This window comes from Pseudorasbora parva, chromosome 24 (assembly GCF_024679245.1).
Source record: "Pseudorasbora parva isolate DD20220531a chromosome 24, ASM2467924v1, whole genome shotgun sequence".
NCBI classification, from domain to species: Eukaryota; Metazoa; Chordata; class Actinopteri; order Cypriniformes; family Gobionidae; genus Pseudorasbora; species Pseudorasbora parva.
Window position 1 is genome coordinate 33218806 of NC_090195.1, and position 25987 is coordinate 33244792.

The 25987-nt window shown below is 35.9% G+C and overlaps 2 protein-coding genes across 4 annotated transcripts in view; one reads left to right on the forward strand and one right to left on the reverse strand.

Moving 5' to 3' along the window:
- Nucleotides 1–14196, reverse strand: part of LOC137063275 (uncharacterized protein C18orf63) — a 31530-nt gene extending 17334 nt beyond the window's left edge. For 2 of the 3 annotated variants that reach the window (XR_010901362.1, XM_067434321.1), the window contains exons 1-7: nucleotides 14065–14196; nucleotides 13381–13515; nucleotides 9855–9933; nucleotides 8389–8445; nucleotides 7065–7176; nucleotides 4030–4071; nucleotides 799–875 (exon numbers count right to left, since the gene is read on the reverse strand). Coding sequence is in view for 2 of the 3 variants with exons in the window: in XM_067434321.1 (XP_067290422.1) it covers nucleotides 799–875; nucleotides 4030–4071; nucleotides 7065–7176; nucleotides 8389–8445; nucleotides 9855–9933; nucleotides 13381–13514 (501 nt within the window). In the remaining variant the exon portion in view is untranslated. The remainder of the gene's footprint in view (nucleotides 1–798; nucleotides 876–4029; nucleotides 4072–7064; nucleotides 7177–8388; nucleotides 8446–9854; nucleotides 9934–13380; nucleotides 13516–14064) is intronic. The other variant, XM_067434322.1, reaches the window with a different exon arrangement.
- Nucleotides 14197–14310: 114 nt separating this feature from the next.
- cyb5a (cytochrome b5 type A (microsomal)) lies at nucleotides 14311–25967 on the forward strand. The gene is made up of 5 exons (XM_067434323.1): nucleotides 14311–14580; nucleotides 17227–17355; nucleotides 23206–23235; nucleotides 23348–23382; nucleotides 23601–25967. Exons 1-5 carry the CDS (start codon nucleotides 14446–14448, stop codon nucleotides 23683–23685), a joined length of 414 nt encoding a protein of 137 aa, XP_067290424.1. The 5' UTR covers nucleotides 14311–14445; the 3' UTR covers nucleotides 23686–25967.
- The last annotated feature ends 20 nt before the right edge of the window (nucleotides 25968–25987 follow it).

Here is a 25987-nt window from a genome sequence, read left to right on the forward strand (position 1 = left end):
GGGATGTTTTCTTGGCACACTTTAGGCCCCTTAGTGCCAATTGGGTATCGTTTAAATGCCACAGCCTACCTGAGCATTGTTTCTGACCATGTCCATCCCTTTATGACCACCATGTACCCGTCCTCTGATGGCTACTTCCAGCAGGATAATGCACCATGTCACAAAGCTTGAATCATTTCAAATTGGTTTCTTGAACATGAAAATGAGGTTACTGTACTAAAATGGCCCCCACAGTCACCAGACATCAACCCAATAGAGCATCCTTTAGGATGTGGTGGAACGGGAGCTTCGTGCCCTGGATGTGCATCCCACAAATCTCCATCAACTGCAAGATGCTCTCCTATCAATATGGGCCAACATTTCTAAAGAATGCTTTCAGCACCTTGTTGAATCAAAGCCACGTAGAATTAAAACAGTTCTGAAGGCGAAAGGGGGTCAAACAGTATTAGTATGGTGTTCCTCATAATTCTTTAGGTGAATGTATTATATATACATATACACACACAATAAATAAAGCCTGGTTGGCTAGCAATTTTCTTAATCTCAATACTAATAAGACTATATATATATGCATGCAAAGGCACTAACACACCATCAGCAGTAACAGTCAATGAATAGAAAAGCTTTTCCTTCTCCTATCCACTCAGCATAATCAGGTTGACTAAAGGTAGATAAGTGACTAAGGCATAGGGCATGAACTGAGGCAAAGGTATAACGCTTCACAATGGCAGTAACTTAGTTCATAGGTTGCAATAGGCTAGACTCTTGTGAACTCAGGATAGAAGTTTGACTGCTCACCACAGCTGGGGGAAGCCTGACCGTGCTGGCTTCCACACTGACACACAGCTGAGTCCCTGCGATACTCAGCTCAAGCACTGGGAATGAATATACAAGAGTGCAGACATGAGCATGAGTCAGTGAGAATGAGAAAACACCTGTCTGTGTCACCATTAGTTAGTGAGTGAACTGTAAAATGCATCTCGGATTTAGGGTAAAGTTTAACATGATAAATGGTGGCTTAAACGCATGACTCAGAAAGAGCAAATGATTCTGCATTTAAAGTGAAAGAGTAGTTATTCAGAAGGGGGCCAACAGTGGCTATGTTTGGATGCACAGACAACATAGGATTCTAGTGAGAAACGAAGACATTTAGGTGCGGGGAAAGCGTTCTATATGTCTATATAAAATGTGTTTTGTATTTAAGTAAATAGATTTAAACAGTGGCCAGTAACACACCTACTGTATGTGAGTTTATCATTTATGCTGTGCATTGGGGTATGTTAATAATGGCAGTAAAAACAAACACAATTCATACTGAATAATCCGAATAAAGAAAATTGCATATACACAGGAGTAAAGAGGTTCTCTTGTTTGGAAGATGTTGGTATTGAGGGGAACCACCTTAGACTGGTTTAAATCACATTTGAAGAACATTTTCCGTATGCTTTGGAAATTTGTCTTCTACATCAGATAAATTACATAGTGGTGTACACAGGGCTCTATAATTGGGCCTATTTTATTTTCATTGTACATGTTCCCTTTTAGGCTCAATTTTCGTTATGTATCATTTATAGGAGACAAGACTTAGTTATATATCCAATTTATCTGAAAGGCTTTCAAACTTTTAAAGCACTCGTACAATCCTTAGGCAATAAATAAAGTGTCGGGCATAACATGCAATAAACCAATCAGAGTCTCATCGCCCATTCCCTTCAAACGCCAGTTGCGCTTGCACCATGGCAGATCCGTTATTTACATGGTGCAAAGACTGAACACTTCTCCAGAGAGGAATCCTTTCATTTTTAATATTTAAAAATGTGTGTGTGCTGCTGCGTGTGTAATGAGCAAAGTGTATGTACATTGTGCTCCACCTATAGGCGCATATTACTAACACGCCCTTTAAATAATAACACAAAAGATTATGCACTATTGACTTTAATGGTGCAGTCGTTTTCAGTTCCTCAAAGTAGCAACACACCTGGTTTTCAGACCAGCACGCCCATGGATGAACAGATGGGCGCAAGTGCATTTGCTATTTAAACAACGTGGCGCTGGTCGTGAAAATGATAAGTGTCGGGCTGAAACTAGCAAAAAACACTCTTCTGCCTCTAAGGAAATAATAAGTAGGCCTCAATGTTGATACGTGTTTCAGATCATGTCAAGAATTTGGCTGTTATCATGGATTCGGTGTTGGTTTTAGATGAACAGGTCTCTAGTGTTGATAAGGCTAGATTTTATCAACTCAGAATTATTTCTAAACTGAAACCAATTCTTTCCTTTAAGGACATGGAGACAGTTATTTATGTATTTCTATCTTTACGCATTGATTACTGTAATCGTTTATAGCCATAAATGACCAATTACCAGACTTCTGACTCGTATAGAGAAGCAAGAGAGAATTACCCATTTTGTTTTCTCTACACTGGTTGCCTGTAAAATGCCTGTACAATTTCTGTACAAAGTGTTGCATGGTATAGGCACAAAATATATTTTTGACCTTTTGTTACCTTATTGAAATGCAAGAAATATCTTCCAGTCACATGATTTTTATGTTCCTAAAATAGATTAAAATCAAAATGTGATAGAGCCTTCTCTGCACTCTTATGAAACCCTCTTCCAATGCACAAATAATTCTTCCCCATCTGTGGATGCTTTTAAATCTAGTTTGAAGTCTGTAGTTTGAATATCTTTTTAGTATTAGAGTATTAGTATAAGGGGTGACCCCTAACAGTCGAAGATGCGATGCATCGATATGCGGGACCGGATTCGACCACCGATCTCACGGTCGAATCTTCGCGGGTGTTATGAAACGAGGATCATACCATTTTGGCAATATGAGGGTGCTCAATATTAATGGGGTGCGTCTCAATCAGCCCATTGACTTATGTCCTGATCAGTGCCCTGACTACTGAACTAGGGAGCTGATTGAGACACAGGCAGTGTTATAAAGATGTGGCGCGGCCTTTAAAATTCGAACACACACACCGGCGGCGGCATTCGGCGCCTGTCCGCGGCGTTTTAATTTATATTAGCCTATATTTCCCTCAAATCGTGAATGTAGGCCTACTTATTTCACCCTGTGCTACAAGATACACTCATCGTGCAGCTCTTCTGTCAGAGGTCGATTCAAAATTGAGCTTGCGTGTATTTTGTGCGCGTCTGGTGTGAGAGACGGCGCTGAGCTTCAGTCCGGTGTGCGACCCCCTTTAGGCACAATCAGCTTAAGAACGTGCATGTAAACGCACTCAGTGCTCATTTCCTCTCTAGACAGGTATTTTTTTAGGTTTATTTATCAAAATGTTCTTTTATATATTTGTGTGATGTTCTGTATTTCGATCGCGGCTTTAACATGCTATGAGAAAACAGTTTACGAATGTTTATCCACCACATTACCTTTTATTTAAACCTAAATAAGAAAGCCATTGCCAGTTCGTCTGTCAGTTGGCAGGCAGTTTTGGTCGCTTTATTAAAAGTTGTTGCTGTGTGCAGTGTGTAAAGGAAAATAAAAATTGTTTTACCCTTCTGCTGACAAGTCGTGCCCCTCCCAACACATTCACACACACACAGATAATTCGACTATCGACAATTCTGATTCGAATGTCTAAATCCTTAGTCGAGGACACCCCTAATTAGTATTAAGAACTGATTATAGTGAACAGGGTTTAATTTGGTTTGTGTGACTGACTGTATGTAACTGCGTTTTGTTGTCATTATTATGCTGGAAAGCACTTTGGTCAACAGCAAATGTTTTAAATGTGTTATAGAAATAAATTGCGTATTGTGTTGTACTCTTATTACTGGAAATATTCATGGCATTGGTGCACATGTAAAAAGTGTCAGTGAGACTCTGGGAGAGCAAAACAACACAAAAAGATGTTTTCATCAACCGGAATACATTTAAATGTTGTTTTGTACAAGTACTCCATCATCTTAGTCACCCCTGCCAGCAATCAAGAGAAATCACAGTATAACAATGTCAACACAAACAGCAGTGTCTCGAGCCAAAAGATACAGACGCCTCCCACCTACCAACTGCATTTAGTTTTCCAGAGTCACTGAGGAAATTCTTTCCTGGAAAAGGAGAAAAATGTCAGCATTACGCAAGGATAATGAAACAAACTGCACTGAGAATTCTGTGTAATTAATTTAAAGCCTTGTGATGTGAGAGTGTTGCAATCTGGTAAAATAATTAAGAAGAATTTTTGATGATGTGTTTTAAAACCTTCACATTTTCATAAAAAGACTTTTAATTATAGTAAAATCTCTCTGCTCAGCTTTGATGGACAACACCAAAGACACCTGAGAGATGAATACAGCTTTAACTGTGCTCAAGGACAGTGCCACACACATTTTCAAGGCATGGCCTCCAACATCGAGGCCGTCAACTGTCTGGTTATCTTATCATGTGCTGATTTAACTTGCTAACAGAGACTCTTGATTAGAATCATCATCACACACACACACACCACCAGGCTTATGCAGGTTTTATGAGGTTATTTAAAGACCAATTAAAGAGGGTACCAATTCAAAAGGGAACATAAAACGTCAATGTAAAATGTCTAAGCACATATGAGTTGTATAAGTGACATTTCAAAGTTTTAAAATACCATTTCCCACAGATCTATAAAAAGTCTATTACTTTTTATTTATTTTCTTACAAAAAAATTGTTTAAAGTTTTAGATAAATCTTGTGAAAGGGATTTTATGATTAAAACATAAACAAATGTCTACCAGTGAGTTCATAAAAATCAATTAAATAAAAAAAAAGCAATTTTCATTCCCAGTGATAGATATTTGTTCTTGTATTAAAGGTGCACTATGTAGTATTTTTGCAGTAAAATATCCAAAAACCACTAGGCCAGTGTAATATATTTTGTTCAGTTGAGTACCTACAATATCCCAAATGTTTCCAACTATTCGTAAATTGTGAGAAAATTGCTAAGGACCGGGACGTGTCAGCATAGCGTTTGAGGGAGCCACCTGTCAATCGCGTCATATCTGCGCTACCCTCGGTTTCGGCTTTTATTTGGCAGGAGCGCTTTACTCTTAGCAGTGTGAACAAGTGAACTCACGGAGAAACGTCATAACATCATTTAACAGACTTAAATGTATCTAATATGATAAACAGACCTGCATTATCTCAAAATCATAACCGGAAGAGGGGATCAGTGCGAGCGCCCGGCGACTGTGTCCCGTCCCGTCATAATAAAAGTCCCGGTACTCGCGAGCCGTTTGTTTGTATAACAATCGCTCCAGCGGCCGTGCTCAGCTCCTCAACACTCGCTCCTGCTCTGCTTCTCTACAGTAACGTTAATAACCGCATCTATGAACGTGATTTCTGCCCGAGTCCTATTTTCGACCGGCTGTGATGTGAAGACCACATGTCCCGAGATGCTGCGCTCACACTTGGCGTCATCAAACTACGCCTTTGTTTTGAATAGGCGCCCTCCAGTGGATGGAAAGTTGCATAGTGCACCTTTAAGCATAAACTCGTTTCATTTTGTTCAATTTCTCAAAAAAGTAATTTCTTCATTCTTCGAGTTAACTAAATGCATCTTGTTTTGAATTTGTCCTGGAAAACAAAAATCCTGTGGAAGAACATATTCCTTTGCAGTGCGTGCAATTTAATTTTGCAATTAAATGTAGGACCCTATGGAACCTGTTTTATTTATTTTTTTGTTTTATAGTTTATTCTGTGTTTTAATTTTCTGGGCTCTTCCAGAAGTTAATTCCATTTTTATGAATGGATTCTACAATTTTGTCCACATTTTCAGCATCGCAGAAACCATAGGGCCCTAATTACAATGCCATCATATTGAATTTAAGACTTTCTGCTCTAATTTTAAGACATTTTGGAAGAATTGTGGAAGGTCAAATTAAGACTTTTTATCACCAGCGGAAACCCTGCACCAGAATAATTAACTTTACTTTAATTGGTAACACTTTACAATAAGGTTTAATTTGTTAGCATTAGTCAACTATATTAGTTCACAAAAACTAACAACGAGCAATACTTCTACAACATTTATTGGTAACACTTTATTTTAAAGAGTCTGTATTACACATTACATGTACTTACTATAGTAATAATAACTACAAATTGTGCATAATTACAAGCAACTAAACAAATCCCTAAATGTAAACCTATAGTAAGTACATGTAGTTAATACATAACTACACTCTAACACAGACACCTTAAAATAAAGTGCTACCCTTTATTTTAAGGTGACGTAGTTATATTGTACTTGCTCAAATAAGTACTGAGTGAGTAATATTATTAAATACATGTACTTACCATAGAGTTACATTTAGGGGTTAGTTACTTGTATTTATGGTTCATTTACTTTTGTAAATGAAAAAAGTAAGTATTTGTAGTACAACGTGTAACTTCTTCACCCTAAAATAAAGTGTTACCCATTTATTAATCTTATTTATTAGATTTTTAATATAAATTGGTTAATCTCAACACTTATTAAAACATGTTTAAGTCGTATCTGTTAACATAGTTAATGCACATGGACTAACAGACATTTTTATTTACTAACATTAGCAAATCTTAATAAACGCTGAAAATATATTTCTATTTGTTAGTTCATGTTGGTTTATGCATTAACTAAAGTGTTAATTAGTCATTTTAATTATGATAAACCAGCACAGTTATAAATTCATGACAAAACTTTTGAACTCGAAAATTCAATGATTTCTTAGCTCAATTCTATTAGTTAAACTGGGCTGAACTGACTTGCTGACCTTGAGCTCAGTAAGGGAGGTGAATGGATCATCCAGTCTTATAGATTACATGAATTACTCATGCCTACTCTAGAAAGAAGGCTCAAGGTGAAGCGACAGTTAAGATTACAGCAGCTAAATCAGCCACACGGGAGTGAACTTCACCCAATACTAGGGAAGGACTGTCTTCACAAAAGGCCTGTCAGTGATCAATCATGTCAGTTCCTATTGCCTGTAATATGATTGCAAGTTGTTTTGTGATCTACTACAATCATATTTACATGGCAATGTTTTAGGCTTTTTAAGCATTTTATCTCTGGGATATTGACTCTTACCTGCTATAAGGTATTGGCCAGTTTTGTTCCATTTAGGGGCCAGTTTAGCAGTCACTGAATAAGACAAACACGTCTGCAGAATGGCAGGAAACACCCTTTCAGGAGAGTTGAACTTCAGGAAAAAAAGAGAGAGAGAGAGACCTATGAGTAGCACAAAGGGTGTGTTCACACTGCAGGCAAAAGTGGCCCAAATCAGATGTGTGTGTTTTTTTTTTTTCACTCAGATCTGTTATTTCATAACAGTGTGGAACAGCACAAACCAAATGAAATCTGATCTTTTTCATTCTTGCATGTTGTCCAAAATCAGATACAGGTCTGATGTTTTGTAGTGCAACCTCAGTCGGAACAGTCATATCAGAATTTACTTTTACATCACACTAGATTGACCTTCTTCACAATTATGTGCAAATAAAAAAGAGTTTTTTTCTTTAAATAAATTAATAATTTTATTCAGCAAGGCCAAATTAATTGATCAAACGTGACAAATAAATGCTGGTTCAAATAAATACTGTTCTTTTGAACTTTTGAGCAGCACAACTGATTTCAACATTTATATTAATACTAAAATGATTCTTGAGCAAATCAGCATATTGTAATAATGATGAAAATTCAGCTTTGATCACAGGAATACATTACATTTGAAAATATTTTACAATAGAAATGTTTTTACTGTATTTATTTGAAATTGTAATAATATTTCACAATATTACAGTTTTTACTGTATTTATTTTAAATTGTAATATTTCACAATATTAGTTTTTACTGTATTTATTTTAAATTGTAATAATATTTCACAATATTACTGTTTTTACTGTATTTATTTTAAATTGTAATAATATTTCACAATATTACAGTTTTTACTGTATTTATTTTAAATTGTAATAATATTTCACAATATTACTGTTTTTACTGTATTTATTTTAAATTGTAATATTTCACAATATTACAGTTTTTACTGTATTTATTTTAAATTGTAATAATATTTCACAATATTACTGTTTTTACTGTATTTATTTTAAATTGTAATAATATTTCACAATATTACTGTTTTTACTGTATTTATTTTAAATTGTAATAATATTTCACAATATTACTGTTTTTACTGTATTTATTTTAAATTGTAATAATATTTCACAATATTACTGTTTTTTTTATTCAGAATTGGTGAGCAGAAGAAACTTCTTTCAAAAACATTTACAAATAGGAGTAGAGCATCCTTTCGGGACAGACAAATAGTGTGAGATTGAGTTTAAGGTCAGACTGAACTCTAATGTAAGCATGTACAAATGTAGGCATATTCTCAGAAATATCTATGCAAACTAACCTGTAGACCATGGCTCTGTGCAAAGGCCTGGATGATACCTCTCTTGTGAAACGCAATCTAAGACAAAGTTCAGGGAACAATCAGAATGGACAGAAATATCACGTTCATACTACATCAGGACCAAAGCTAGAGATCATGGACATAAAATAAGCACACAAATCTTCATTCAGAACTTCATTCAGTGGAGTTGCGTTGCTACAAAGGCATGTTGTATTTCCCCTTTTGGCTACACAAGTACAAATGTACATGGAAGTTACATAAGCACAACATAGTGAATTATTCACCAGTGTGCCCATTGAAGTCTGAAAACACATTGACAACATTTGCAAAATGTGCGTCAGATTCAAATCAAAGCACTTCTGAAGGGGTACCACGGCATCTTGTTAGCTGCTTTTGACACACTGTGTGAAGTGCTGATTTAATTGGCCTTAGTTCAGGACAGCAAAGGAGATGACAGAGTGTGTGGAATGTGCCTTAAATATTTGGCTTCGCACGGGACATGCCTTAGCACGAGCTGTGCTGACACGCACACACACACACACACACGCACCCACAGATGAGAAGTCACGCATATGCAGAACCACAAACTTTACTGACAGCTGCAGATGCACGCAAGGTGATGCACATTTCACTAACACTGGGGAAAAAAGAAACACTTTAACACGTACTGACAGGAAAAGCAATATAAATCATAAATGTTTTGCCTGACATGGCATTATTTATATGTTATGGCATTAAATCAAATCATCGTTAAATTAATTACATTACACTTTATTGAAGACAAAGTTGCATTTTGTGAGCAACAGCTATCCATGTAGGTAGGAGTGTCATGTCAAATGATGGTTCAGCTGAGTGTACTAAACATTAAATAATTCTTTAGTGTTATTTCTGCATGCATGTGCAATGTGTGATATCCTTCATATTATGCCAAAAAATGATGCATTCACCAACCTAAATACACCAGTCAGGCTCTTATCAGGGCAATACTTTTGATCCTAATAGGGCTAAACTGCAAATGATCAGATTTTAGTTTCTGCAATTACAGAACATGTTTAAACTTTTAATTTAAATTAATTTAATAGAATTATAAGAATCTAAATATTAGAATCTAGAGTTCTAATTGAAAGGCAAAATTATCACGAATTAGGATACTTTATGCATGTATGTTATGTATGTATGTTCTCTTGCTCTGCTGTATAATGTCCTCTATTTCCTCAAATACAAAATACAATTGAATCAGAAATTAAATAAAAATGATTATATACATCCATTCTTTATAGTTGCTGCTTATCATCACTAAGGTCACAGGAGGCTGGAGTCTAATCAGCAAATTGGGAGAGTTTTGTGTGTGTGTGTGTGTGTGTGTGTGTGTGTGTGTGTGTGTGTGTGTGTGTGTGTGTGTGTGTGTGTGTGTGTGTGTGTGTGTGTGTGTGTGTGTGTGTGATCATAAAATATATCATACTTACGGTCATTATAACAGTGATGCCCCCAAAATGGCCCAATAGAGGTGAGGCAACAATGTCTGGATGCAAGAGAACAAGCTCCCTGAAAGAAAGAAGAAAAAAGCTTTAGTCAGTGAGTGGAAGCATGTAATACCTGTGATTGATGCAGTTCTGGTGAATTTGAAAAATAATTAAATATAATAAAGCACTTCCACTATCCTAGAAAACAACCATGGGGTTTGTTTGCCTGGTTGTCGAATAGACAGAATGTGTCTTTAAAGTGCCCCTATGCGATTTTAAAAGTTTCCTAATAAAGTTTAATATAGTTTTAGCCTCTCAGACAACAGGTTTACAGGTTTTAAGGTCAAAAAACTATTTAATTCTCTAATAATATATATTGCACGTCACCACATTGATCAACGATTCTCAAACAACTCGATGGATAAATCAGTCTACTCAGCTCTGATTGGTCAGATGGCCCAGTCTGTTGTGATTAGTCTACTCTGCTCTGATTGGTCAGATGGCCCAGTCTGTTGTGATTAGTCTACTCTGCTCCGATTGGTCTACCACGTACAGCATGTATTTTAGCCATTCCCATAACTGAACTCCAGCTCAGTTCAGGAGGTTTCCTAAAGCTCAGCGATAGTACACACAGTAAAGACAGTAGCAATGATGTCGATATTACATCAATCCCAGCGTGAGTCCGCATCGATGATAAAACATTGAAACTTGAGCAGGATGTTCCTCAGTGATGCTACTCAGTACTGAGGTTCATTATGAGATGTTTCAACTGTAATTCCTCACCATAAGCTTTAACAAGAGTATATCCATCAACAAACCCACGCGTGTGTGAGCGTGTTTCTAATTTTTTGCGGTGCACATGCGGAAACTGTATCAATAATGGCGCATACATTTGCTGAGCACTAACGTCAATGATTGAGGTAACATTAAAGTTTGCAAAACAAAGCTTGCTCCCTTCTTTATCTTTACTCAAAGTAGTAAGAATGACAGACAATCTGCATTAATAGACTCAGTTTTAGGTAGAACTGCAGCTCATATCTGATTTACAGTAGCATTTCTGTAAGACAGTAATAATGTAATTTAGCCAGATACCTACACAATATGAAACACAATGTGCATGCAACAAGTGAATGGGCAATATGCTAATGTTTTGTCTTGACGTCACAATATATAATTATGGCATCAAAGCCACAATATGTAATTTTTCAACTCTACTGGTTGCTAATTCAAAACGAAAGGATAGCTAAATGATGCCTTGATTTCATAGAGCTTTTATTATGCAGCTCATGCGAATGTGGGGTAACGCCGCATTCACACGGGGCGTAGGCGTTAACGCTTGATGGAGGGCGTGGCTGAAGCTGGGCGCTGACGCGATCGTCATAGTGACAACAGCCAATCACATTAACTTGCCGCTTGGACCAAAACACAACACAAAAAAGCGCCTTTTTATGACAGCTAGTCTGTGAGACGAAATGGATGCCGATTTGGTTGTATGTGCGAGTGTGATTGCCCGTGTAGTTGTTGTCAGCGCACTGCACAGGTGCACGAAGCTGTTAATTACATTAAATCCTGAAAAAGCGCAGACAGCGGGAAGAATATCACGTAGTGGTCCAGGAGCTGCGTCTGGATTTTTAACGGTCTATGGTCTGGATTAGACATGTGCCGATTTTCGATAATGCGATTTATCACGATAATGAATATGCACGATATTGTTATCGTGGGCACTTTAAAATATCGTAAATAATAATTTATTAACAATTTATAATTTTTTTATAATGCATTCAAGAATACTTTGCCCATCAACCGTATAAATGCTCAAAACCGCTGTATTCTGCGTCAAAGGGACACGCGCTCAGATATAAACAAGCCCAACGTGCGTTTGCACATGACTGAACCGGTGAAGGAGACGCGCTGCTGAAGTGCCGCTCAGTGACAGCAGAGGGCGCTGATGAACTGCAGAATGAAGCCGGTTACCCCGGAAACCAGCAAACAAACAAAAACCACGTGTAGTTTTTAAAACAGCCATTCGTTTTTGTAATCTCAATGTTGTTCATCAAAGCACCAAATACTTAATAGGCTATTTATTTTCAAACTTAAACATTTTTATGTTTTAATCTGGACTTCAACATGCCCTAATGATTAGAACTGTTCTGTTATTGTTCAGTAAAACTTTGAGACACGACTTTATTAGTTAACATGTTAATTTATTATTACCAAACTGACAATGAAAAATACTTATAAATAATTAATCATTCTATGTTAATTTCTTAGTTACTGTTTAATAACATTACAATCAAAATCAAAATAACTTTGTTAATGGACCTAAGATAAAACTAACAATGATCAGTATTTCTTAACTAACATTAACAAAAACATTATACTTTCTGTACCAAATGTAGCTATTGCTCAATCTTAGTTAATGCATTAAATAATGAGACCTTATTGTAATTTGTAAGCCTACCTGTTGTTCTTTATAGCCTAATTCTTTTGCAATTTAATCTGTTTGAAAATTATACTTTTACAGCTCTGAAAAATATAAAGAGACCATTTCACATTGATTTCTCAATGAGGGGTCTCTTAATTTTTTTCCAGAGCTGTATATATTTTTGGTGCATTATTGTATTTAAACATTCAGTTATTTTTGTTCTTACAAAAATAGTTCTTAAAGCTGTTATGCTATGGCAACACTTTTTTTTTGCAACTTATTTCAATATCGTGATAATATCGTACATCGTGATAAAACTTCATCAATTAATCGCAACATGAAAAATTGATATCGGCACATGCCTAGTCTGGATGGTTCACGGAGCAGTAATGAACGCAATTGGCTAGCGTCTGCTGTAGGATATTTGCATACGGCGATCTGATTGGATGACGCCTGCGCTGGCGCTTGAAAAGTTGAGAATTCTTCAACTTCTGCCGCTTGCAACGCGAGTGAAGCGCCGCGACGGAACCCACAATTCAGTTCGGCAACGGATGATGTCACCCATTCAAAGTAAATGGGAAGCGTTAACGCCTACGCCCCGTGTGAATGCGGCGTAAGACGGTGCTGTTTTATCATATTACATACATTTGAGTGTGTAAAGTTGTTATAATGCTATTCTATTCAGTTGGCAGCTGTTATGAGACACTTGTTCCACACTGCAGTGAGCTGAGGGATATTAAGCATGGTAAAATGGTACTCGTGGTAAATCAAGAAAACCAGATTTAAACAATAAGTCTAACTGTGTTGAGCTACAATTATTTGTTTTCTGTCGATGAAAGTCTCCAAACAGTTGCACAATATATTAAAGCATCAAAAACTGCTTATTTATTTGGATTTAAACATTTTTGAAAACATTTGGGATAATGTAAGTACGCGTAGGTCAATGTAAGTTAATGTAAGTCAACAAAATATATAACATTGTATATGCAAGTGGGATAGTTTAATCCAAAAATCTTACATATGGTGCCTTTAAAGTTAAAGATTATCTATCAAGTTATTGCAAATGTACGTGGGGGGAAAAACTATGGTCTTAAAACTTTTCACCTGCAGGTTTTCACTTGTTTGTTTCTCAACTCCCCTTCATCGTAACTTTTCGGGAAGAACAGATTTACATAACATAAATTCCTCAGATCCGGAAGACTGAGGAAAAACAAAGACTGTGTCCCACTTCCACTCATTCTGAAAGGAAAATCGTGAGGGTTAATTTGGCCAAACTAATGCAGTCACTGACCTGTGAACAAAATGAGCAGCTGTTAATCAAAAACTATTTTTGGTCCAAAGATAAAGTGAGAAATTACTCGCCTCAGATGAGACAAAACTTCACTAGCTTAGATGACATATTAGAAGGAAGTGTTTACATCAGGTGAGACTAAACCCAATAGCCTATAACGTTAGAGTAAGTTAGTTGACAGAATAAAATGTTTACCTCAGATGAGACAAAACTTCAATACAATTACTAGACATATTCGAAAGAAAGAAAGAAAGAAAGAAAGAAAGAAAGAAAGAAAGAAAGAAAGAAAGAAAGAAAGAAAGAAAGAAAGAAAGAGTTTACCTCAGTGTGAGGTTAAAAAAATGTTGAGGTAAAGTTATTGAGCGCAAGTTTTTAGCGGCAAGCGCGAGGAGAGCTCGCGTGCCAGTTTCAAGTTAACATACTCTTATCTGACAGAAACACCTAAAGTTTAACAACATCAACAACAGGAGGCTGAAACAGCGCTAAAGGTAACCCACTTGAATTATCGTGAGTTCGTGACTAACGGTGATGGTGATAATGGTGATAAACTGCGACGTTTCCGTATTGCGTGAGAACGGCGCTCTCGTGAACTTTCGTGAACTTTAGCCGAGTCTCTTCGTGGGGTGGGCTTCCCCGAAACCTATGACAATGAGTTGATTGACAGCCCTTGGTCCAATCAAAACAGACACCCTGGGCAACCAAGGCATGATAAGACCCAATCAGAATCCGTCTTAAGCGGAATGGGCGTTGCCTGGCGAGTTGGGAAATACAATTGTTAGTAAGTCCAGTTTTGAAGTAGGTGAAGTTAACGTTTTGCAGTCGAACTTATAAGAGGTTCTTTAGCCTTCTGAACAAATAACACACATTTAAACAAACCAATGGAAAACAACGGAACCGACGAAAAGGGTGTTAAATATTATCGTTTGTCAGAGGTGGAGGAACGGAACTCTTTTAAAAGCACATGGATTATCATTCATAATAAAGTGTACGACGTCACAAAGTTTCTCGAGGAGGTGAGTTTTAAAAATAGACACTCAAATGTTCAGTTTGGTGCCAAACACAGTTAACACCCGCACAATGGCATTGTTTTGTAATGCATGCATTATGTGTATTGCATTGTGTATACTGTAAACAAATCATCGTTGAGTTGGAATTGTGTGATATATATACACAGACAGAGAGAGAGAGAGAGAGATCATAATGCATTATAATGCATAAAGTTAATAAATGAAAACATTGAAAAAATCAGCTCACTCAATCAAACACTAAAGTTTACACTGCTTAAAGCAAGTGACCTTTGCCAAGTGTTCTTAGGTGATTTAATTACAACACTTACCAACACTTAATTGTTTGGTGTGAAATTGGCAATAAAGTTAAACAATCAGATGCACAGTTATTTTTGATTAAATTTGCTTTTGGTGATCAGATTGATATGTAAAGCTTTAGTTGCACCACCATCTACCTTGCAGTAATGATCAGATAACCACTCTAACATTTCACCTCTTTCCACATTATCTAGATCTAGAACCTCCTATTCTAGTAATTTTACTCATGCTAGCTCTAAAAGTGCACATAAGGTAATTAGAGGTAATACAATAAGCACATAAGGTAATACAACCGATAGTTTTTAAAATAGATATTGAATAAAAACTAACATAACACATAAAGTAGTGCTAAACTTTATTACAAAAATTGAAAAACAGTACTAAACTATTAAAAAGTACTGTACTTTTTAAATATAAAAATGTATTATACATTGTTAATTCATGCTAGTTCATAGTGCATTAACTAATGTTAAGAGAAACAACTTTAAAAAGAAAAAAATGTATTAGTAAATGTTGAAATTATCAATGAACCTTAGAATATGTTACAGATGGATTGTAAAGTGTTTCCATTTCATATAAATCCAAACAGCCCTGCTTAAAGATGGCCATTTTAATATCTACACAAAGGTCGTAGCATTGAAATTAGACGCGTTTGTATATTATATGTAAACTCTCACATTTTATTCGCTTCTGTTTTAGAACAGTTACATGTATTACAGTGACAATAATAAAATAAAAAAACTGAAATCGAATGCATTTCTGATTTGTTTCTGTCGATACAGTTAGTTTTCTCATATCTCTAGCTTTAAATATGCCACTTCACTGCAAAACAAATTCATAACAATGACCAGCTGGATATAAACTAATGCAAAAGTTTGTAACAATTGTGTGTATTTTTGTCACATTGTTTTACCCATGCTACTAATGTTAGCGTCCTCAAAGTGTATCAACAAGTCTACCGAACATTCTAGCGGTGTCATCATTTGTAGATGTTTCTCTTCTTTCTTGTCGTATACATCGCGTACATACTTCTCTTTAGCGAGTTTTTCTTTCTTTATCTCGCTCACTGGGGTTTTCAGGCAGTAATCTGTGAAAGTCTTAAATGTGAAAGTTTCTTGTACAAATCATTTTTATTTGAAAATGTTCTTCTTCAGGTTTATACATCCAACATTAAGTATAGCAAATCTATATTGGGAAACAATAATATGTTGATATATAATGTCACACTTACTAATTATCTAACAGTTTAAATGTTTTTTCATACATAAAAATAGATGGATTTTAGGAAGGGGGTCCCTCATAAAGATTCTTCATATTTGGGGGTCCTTGGCATCATAATGGCACCTGATCTTGTCAACAAATGAATTATTTTATAATGATATGAAAACATGTTCAGTAGTGCACAGCTTCACATGTCAAAACAAACTCCACGAGGCGTCAGTGATAGTTTTATTTGACTCTAGTACTGTATAATGCCAGCAGACCCTTCTCAGCTGATCTAGGAATGGACGGATAAATTATCGGTGTTGATTTTTTGCCGATAATCTGTGCTGACTAATCAGCAAAGCTGATCAATTGATCAACCCCATTAGTTGTGCAAGACTCTGTGCACTGATGACGCTTACACCATGTCCACACTAATATGTTTTCATTTGAAAATATTTTATATTGTATATTTTTCTCTCTGTTTTGGCCTTCCGTCAACACTGATACAGCGTTTTTAAGTCAACGAAAATGTAGCTTTTTGAAAACGCTCTCCAAAGCAGATACATTTGAAAACGTTGTCTTTGCGTCGTAGTGTGCACTGTGAAAACACGAAGGTATTTGAAAACAATGACACGTTTAGTCATGTGATGCATATTGTACCAATAGGCATTCATAAATACCGCTATTGTGCCCGTTATGTGCTATGTGTAAAATATGTTACTTTACACGCTCTACATATCCCAGTGAGTGAGTGCTTAATAAAATTATCTTCCCAGGAAGAAATGTGTGATACCTGAAAATGTCTGTACTCTCGGTGAGCTTATATGAGGTTTAACGCAGCACAGTAAGGTGAATTTAGTGTTTTCCGACGTTTCAGTGTGGACAAGAAACTTTTGGAAAACGTTTAATAACGCTAATGTGGACGGAGAGCGTTTTAAAATGAAAACACTGTTTTAAAATATATCGGGATAAATGTAGTAGATGTAGCCTTAAATCAACTTATAATTTCCTAGAGAACAGTTTTCAAAGACCAGTCGAGGTCAAAAGGGAATTATAAGTCATCATCTCTGGCTTTGCTTTCGAGTTTAGTTTGTATGATCGATCTGATGGATTTGATTATGTCCACAGCACCCCGGAGGAGAGGAGGTGCTGCGAGAGCAGGCGGGTGGAGATGCCACTGAGAGTTTTGAAGATGTGGGCCACTCGACAGATGCACGCGAGATGGCCAGTTCGATGCTCATAGGAGAACTGCATCCAGTAAGTCCACCAGAAATCAGTGTTATTGTTGAGCATTAGTGTGAAGAAGACCTTGTGTGCTTTGTGAATATACTCTATATCCAGAAAAATGCATTAAAACTAGGGTTGCGCAATTAATTACAAAAACACAGCTCTGTTTATCATATTAATAGATTTGATTGTGTCTAAAAATAATGTTATGACGTTTCTCTGTGCGTTTGCTTAGCAGCTGCTGTGACACTTGCTCACACTGCTAAGAGTAAAGCGCTTCTACCAAATAAAACTGGAAACTGAGGCTAACACAGATATGACGCGATTGACAGGCGACTCAGACGCTATGCTCAGACGTCCCGGCTCCTTAGTTAAAATAGCAATTTTCCCACAATTTACAAATAGTTGGAAATATTTGAGATATTTTAAGTACTCAGCTGAACAAAATATAAAACACTGGCCTAGTGGTTTTTGGATATTTTACTGCAAAAATACTACATAGTGCACCTTTAGTACAATAAAAATTAAAACTACATAGCCTAAAATGGAAATGTAACTGATATAAGGCCAATATATTGGGTGAGATGCATTATCTTTGTATTATTTTAATGTTCTCTCTCCTCCTAGTCCTGTACAGCGTGACCAGGTGATGACTAATATTATGACTAATAAACTTAAAGGGATACTTCCCTGATTTTTCATATTAAACTTTGTTAAGCTAAGCTAAATGCTATCAGATCGTCACCGTGCGTCAGAGAGATTAAGTGCACGCACTCAGACAAGAGAGGTATGTATCAACTCATTTTAGTTCAGGGAAGAACAGTTTAATATGAAAAAGCGGTGACGTATCCCTTTAAGAGAACTCATACTGTGTTTGTGGCTCACACCCTGACGAAGGCTCATTAGTACAGGACTTGTCATCTGGTTTTAAAATATTAAAGCCATGATGAAATAAAGGCTTTTAACATTTCTTCAATAATATTTGAGTGCTGTTTTTATCTACTCTTTACATGAATAGACAGGGGCGTAGCCATCATTTCAAAAGTGAGGGGGACAGAATATCAAGTGTTTTCTGACCTGTTGATGGTTTTATCTTTAAGTTTATTTGAATATTTTGCTTAATTGGCTTAAAATGTTATTTATGTAAGCTATCTGGGTCTTTTGACCCCAAATGCAAAATAAACAAGTAAATAGACAAAATGTTTAGACACATTTTGATTCATAATAGCAAATAGTTTTTCAGTATAATATACATGATATTAAGAATAAAGTTTGAAATACACACTTATAGAATATAGATTACCTTTGAAATAAATTCATACTCCAAATTCAGCAAAGGCACTTTAAATTGATTAAACGTCACAATAATGTTTTTTTTAATAATGTTACAAAAGATTGCGATTTCGAATTAATGCTGTTCTTTTGAACTTTCTATCATCATCATCATCATCAGAGCATCCTGAAATATATTACGGTCTCCGCAGAAATGTGAAGCAGCACAACCAACTGTTTTCAACATTGATAATAATCATAAATGTTTCTTGAGCATCAAATCATCATATTATAATGGTTTCTGAAGGATCATGTGACACTGAAGACGGGAGTAATGAATCACAGAAATAGATTACAAATGTAAAACATTCAGATAGAAAAGTAATTTATTTTTAATATTTCACAATATTTACTGTATTTTTAAATACAGCGTGTACAATCGTGTGGAAATGAAAGTTCACTCTTTTGAATTCTATGGTTTTCAGTATTAGCACATCATTAAAAAAAATCAGGTCTAAATAGGCAAATACAACCTCAGAGAAACACCAACATTGACATATTACACCATGTCATTGTTTATTTAACAAAAACTAGACCAAAATGGAAAGTAATGCACTAGGAACTAAGGATGTAATGTATACTAAAGGCATCCTTACTGCTTCCATAGGAATTGAGAGGGTAAGTAGCAGTCCTAACTAGTCCATCATTCTACAGTGAGGAAGATTGTTCACAAATTGGAAAACATTCAAGACAGTTGCCAATCTTCCCCAGAGTGGTCATCTCAGCAAATTCACCCCAAGGTCAGACCATGAAATGCTCAGAGAAATCACCAAACACCCAAGAGCTACACCTCAGACTCTACAGGCCTCAGATAGCATGTTAAATGTTAAAGTTTATGGCGGAACAATTAGAAGAAGACGTGACTGGTATGGCATGTTTGGTTGCCAGGAGAAAAACTTCTCTCAAAAAAGAATATAGCTGCATGGCTTAGGTTTGCAAAGTTGCATCTGAACAAACCTCAAGACTCCTGGAACAATGCCTTTTGTTTGGACAGATGAGACTAAATTGGAGATATTTGGCCATAATGCACAGCACCACGTTTGGTGAAAACCAAACACAGCATATCAGCACAAACATCTCATACTAGACGTCTAGCACAGGGGTGGAGGGATGATGATTTGGGTCAGCCATGAACTCCTCTGTATACCAAAGTATTCAAGAGTAAGGCCGTCTGTACGACAGCTAAAGCTTGGCTGATATTGGGCCATGCAACAGGACAATGATCCGAAGTACACAAATGCCCACAAACCTCAATAAACTGAAGCAACATTGTAAAGAAAAGTGGGCCAAAATTTCTCCAGAACGATGTGAGAGACTATTAAAGTCATGCAGAAAATTATTCTTATTAGTCTAAACTTATTCTAACTTATTCTCTTAGTTCTAAACTTAAACGATAATGCGATTTATCACGATAATGAATATTCACGATATTGTTATCGTGGGCACTTTAAAATATCGTGCCATATATTATATGTTAATAATTTATTAACAATTTATAATGCACACAAGAATACTTTGCCCATCAACGGTATAAATGCTGAACACCGCTGTATTCTGCATCAAAGGGAAGCGCTCAGATATAAACAAGCCCAAAGTGCGTTTGCACATGACTGAACCGGTGAAGGAGACGCGCTGCTGAAGTGCCGCTCAGTGACAGCAGAGGGCGCTGATGAACTGCAGAATGCAGCCGGTTACCCCGGAAACCAGCAAACAAAAAAACGGGTGTAGTTTTTAAAACAGCCATTCGTTTTTGTAATCTCAATGTTGTTCATCACAGCACCAAATACTTAAAGACTTAATAGGCTATTTATTTTCAAACTTAAACATTTTTATGTTTTAATCTGGACTACAACATGCCCTAATAATTAGAACTGTTCTAATTATTTGTTATTGTTCAGTAAAACTGTGAGACATCCAACTTCATTTTTACCAAACTGACAATGAAAAATACTTATAAAGAATGAATTATTCTAAGTAATGTCAATTTCTTAGTTATTGTTTAATAACATTAAAATCAAAATCAAAATAACTTTTTTAATGGACCTAAGATAAAACTAACAATGATCAGTATTTCTTAACTAACATTACCAAAAACATTATACTTTCTGTACCAAATGTTGCTTTTGCTCAATCTTAGTGAATGCATTAACTAATGAGACCTTATTGTAATTTGTAAGCCTACCTGTTGTTCTTTATAGCCTAATTCTTTTGCACTTTAATCTGTTTGAAAATTGTACTTTTACAGCTCTGAAAAAAATCAAGAGACCACTTAACATTGATTTCTCAATGTTAAGGGGTCTCTTAATTTTTTTTCCAGAGCTGTATATATTTTTGGTGCATTATTGTATTTAAACATTCAATTATTTTTGTTATTACAAAAATAGTTCTTAAAGCGTATACCGTGATAAAACTTCAGCAATTAATCGCAACATGAAAAATTGAGACCGGCACATGCCTAATCTAAACTTCAAGTGACTGCTGCTAAAAGTGTCTCTACAGGCTATTGAATCATAGGGTGTAAAAATGGCATGCTATATGTCATGTGGTGTTGTTCATTTGAGCTTGTATTTGCCTAATTTTAAGACCTGCTAAAAACAATTATTATTATTTTTTTATAATGTCCTGATACATAAAACCATAGAATTCAAAATGATGTACTATCTTTTTCACATGACTGTATATAGTTAAATAATATAATTCCCAAATAATATTCATACCCAGGGAAAAAAATATTTGGCGAATGTGTATCTTCTGACTGTAAATTATAGGAAATGTGGGCAAAGACTGTAAGACATTGGGTCTCATTCACTAAGCTACGAACGTTTTTAGGAACAAATCAAAATTCACCAACGGTTTCGTAATATTTATTTTTCTAAATTTAAAAAATATAGGAGCAGCTGAAACCAAACATTTGCAAAAAGACCTTACTCTGTATGGCTTTATAATTGTGTTAAGTTATAGTTCAGCATAACATGACTACAATTACATTAAAGTATATTACATTAATTGTATTATATAATCCATGTATAAAATTATATAATGGAATTATTAAATAATACAATTTAATTCCATCTTAAATACATTCGAGCATATACCGTTAAAGAGGAAGAAAAGCTGCGTTATAGCTTCGGCTGTGGGGTTTCTCTGAATATCGCAGATGTATGTACAGCTGGATAATGAGTGCTCCGTAATCTGGGTCTGTATGAAAGGTGTTTATTGTGAGAACTGGTGAGAATGGCACAATTGGCATTGCTCGAGGATTAATAAAAAATATATATACTTTTTTTCTTCTTCTTTATATTTTGACAAAATGTTCCGTCCAAAATGATTCATAGCCCATATTTTATCACAAAATTCACAGGAAATGCAATCTGCACTGTTCCAAATGCTCCTGGCAACATTCAATTTGTCTATAAAATATACATTCAGAACAGCTGAATCACCTGTTTGCTAGTCAGCTTCTGGTCAATTGCAAGTCATGGTTAAAGCCAAGGAGCTTGTGGAAGCTCACAAGAAAGGGAAAGACTGCAAAGGTTTTTCCAGATGTTTTCAAGTACAGTGGCTACATTGCAAAGCATTGTTGGAAAGTTCAAGGATATTCACACTGTAAAAAATCTAAAAGGACATGTTAGGAAGTTAAAAGTGACCCCTGTGCTGGCAAGACTGGTAGTGCGGGAAGCTAAGAAGAATCACCAACAAAGCCATTATGAATAATCTGATTAATTCTGGTACCAATATTTCAAGGCAGACATGGAGGAATCAGCTTAAAGACAGGCACAGAAAAGCTCACCTGGACAAGGAGAAGCCTTTTGGTCATCGATTCTGTGGTCTAATGAGACCAATATTGAGGGATTTGCACATAGGGATATGACTTTTGTTTGGAGTAAAAAAAAAAGAAGCATTGAGCCCCAAGAACACCATTCCCACACCGGTCAAGCAAAGGGATGAGAACATAATGCTATGTGGGTGTTTTTCAGCCAATTGGCCAGGCAGCTTTCTAAAATAAATGGCATCATGAAAAAAGACTTCTGGAGCAAAACATCAGACATTCTGCAGAGAAACCTGGCCTGGGGACGCTGTGGACCTTCCAACACGATGACAATCCAAAACCCCTGAAGACCAGAGTGATGGCAAGGAAGCCTTCCAACCTCAAGGACCTGGAGATCTGTGCAGTAGAGGATGAGTCCAAAATCCCAATGGAAATGTGCAAAGACCAAAAAAAAAAATATTTTGACAAAATATAAAAAATAAATAATATTCTTCATTAATATCTCTAACACAATGTCTTACTTTCTTTTGTCTCCTTTTTGTGTAATTTCCAGCAAGAATATGCCTATTTGTCAGATAAAAATTCACAATAATTAAGTATTTGGCTTGGGTAAGAATGCCTGGGATTTGAGGACTTCCGTATATATAACCACTATAGTTGATTCATGTCTTTTATTCAGTGTATGCTCTAAGACATGGTGATTCATTTTGCTTTGTTAATAAAATGAATGTGTGAAAAACCTGTTTGTTAATCACACCCTTCCTCTTTCTTTCTCTCAGGATGACAGGGATAAGATTGCCAAACCACCAGTACGTAAAGCGTTTTTCAAATCTTTTTTTTTTTTTCTCCATTTTCCTGTTTTTAACGAACAAAATTTTTTGTGGAACCACCTAAACATGCATTTGGTTTTCTGTTGAACAGGAATCACTTGTAACAACCGTACAGGAAACAACCAGGTACGTGTATATTTGTGTATATAACATTATGGCTTAGATAGAATTACTGATATTTTTAGGAAATCCTTTTTCTTATGTACTTTTGCCTCATCAAATGAGTCCATTGTCTTATATTTTAACTTTCCATTGTAGTTCAGAAACGGCAAGCATCCGATTAATAATTTAAGCTAATTACTAAGTGTTTTGTTCCAAACCTTCTGCTTCGTCTCTTGTTTCAGCTGGTGGTCAAACTGGTTGATACCAGCTGTCGCCGCGATTATTGTCACTTTGATGTACCGTGTCTACACCACAGAGGAGGCATGATGGGATGCTTTTCTCAGAGGAGCGCAGAGTTAAACTACAGTACCCATAATCCATTTCAGGGTCTCTCATTACCATAACGATTCTACTAATGAAGGCAACCTTTGTGTTAGTTTCAATGTTTGCTGTCAAGTATATCCATTGATATTTGATTCCTGATATGCAGATGTTGTTTTGATGTATGAAAGTATATTTTAGATCTACTTTGAGCATTACAAATATGTAAGCTAAAGATGAAGTTTTGATTGTCTAATTGTTTTTTGTTGTGTAATACTGCGTGCATAAATATCCAGGCTGAAATGGGGAATATATGGAATAATATCACATATGTAAACACAACAGTTTGTTCTTCAAAGATATAATTTCATTTCACTTGAAATGCATATTTTTCACATGCAAGTTGATCCTACTTGGACGACAGAGAAATTATACAAAAAATGAAAGAATAATAATTAAAATGCAAGATATTGTTTATTAAAATTGTTAGGTAATTATTTAATCACTAATATGTCAGATATTACAGATTCATTAATATCAGCAGCTTCTAGTCATATTAAGTTCCAAAAGTGTTTTTTTGTTGTTGTTGCATAAATAGAATGACGATTATTTTTATGACCATTAAAGGGACCCTTTTTTGTAATATAAGTGTCAGGTGTCCCCAGAATGTGTCCCTCTAAATACCCCGCAGATCATTTATTATATCATGTTGTAAATGGCAATTTTTGTGTGGAAGGAAAAACATCCTGTTTTTGTGCATGTATCTTTAAATGCAAATTAGCTGCTGCTCCCGCCCCCTTTCCAGAAGAGAGCCTGTGCAGGTCATGCCTCACAGGATTTTTTTATTCCCCAAACCAGTTCAGCGGAAATCCCGTCCTGCAACCAATTTCATTGGCTGAGGTTACAGTGACGGGTAGGTTTAGGGATCAGGGTTGGGTGTAGGCAATCAATATGGTGATTGACATGGCCAATTAAATGTTTAGAATCGGCTCCAGGGCGGGATTTACGCTGAAAGGGTGAATCACACTCGTACCTCGAATACTCCGCCAAAAACTACAACATCTGTTTGGTTTTGATGGTTTTGCAGTTCTTTATCATCATAAGAGTTTATTTTCTCTTTCACGTCTTATTGCACTTAAAATACACACAAGGTTAATTCAAAAACACTCAAAGTTCACATAAACACAGTCTGTTAGGTCTGTCAGTGTAAACAGCAAGTAAAGACATTGAATATGTGTATTAGATCTATGTATTAAAGTGACAGCAGTGTAATATACAGTACCTACGGTTATATTTTGCTATTTATATAAATCAAAAAACAAAAGACCAACAGAAAATCACGTACTGCTCTTGAATGAATAACTTAAGTAGCTTTAATAAGAGTACATTTCTGACTTGAATGCTGCTGTTAAATGCTCTGGCAAGGAGATAAACATGGCAGACTGTGTACAGCTCACTGAGGGGCGGAGCTATGCTAATAGGGGAAATCCGTTTCCAGTCGTGGGCGGGGCGTGTGCTATGTGACGAAATTGTAATACATTCCTGATCGGCTCATTTTGAGACGCTCTTTCAGATTAACAGGGAAAATAACAAACATGGATAGAGTTTTACCACGATAATGTGGTTTTGTACACTCTCCAGACACAAATATGTTCAAAAACAATATGAAAGTGAATTTTGCAAAATAGGTTCCCTTTAAGATTTGTTTGCATTGTCACATTATTTTTATGACAATTAAGCATATTGTCTTGCTCAGTTCTACTCTGCAATTCATATTTTGGATTGTAAAAAAATGCAAATTTGCCTTGAGAATAATGTTGCAATGCAAAAACAATCTGCATTTGTTTTATGCAAAACATAATTAATTAATCTTTTGATGAAGCAGACATGTTCAGAATGTGATTGTACACAACCTAACCAAAAAGTATCATTATCTGCTTAATTCTTTTACAACCAGTCAATCCGCAGGAAGTCGCCACTTTAGTGAAGAGCAACACTGTTATAATTGTGTTTCTGCCGGTTACATGATGAGCCGTTTATGCCATGAACGGTGCTTATACATTCCTTTTTGTTCTTTTTTTCAACAAACTGAATGTAATATATTTTTATATAAGATACAAGCAACTTTCCCATATAAATGTCCATCCAGATGTGTTATCATTCCACACTAATGTGAGAGAATCACACACTGTAACCTGTGCCGCGTTCTCGTGTCATTTCATGTCATGTCATGCATCAGTCAAATCAGAATTATTGTGTCCAAATAAACAAAGAAACTGGTTACGTGACTTGCTGTAAACTCATTTCA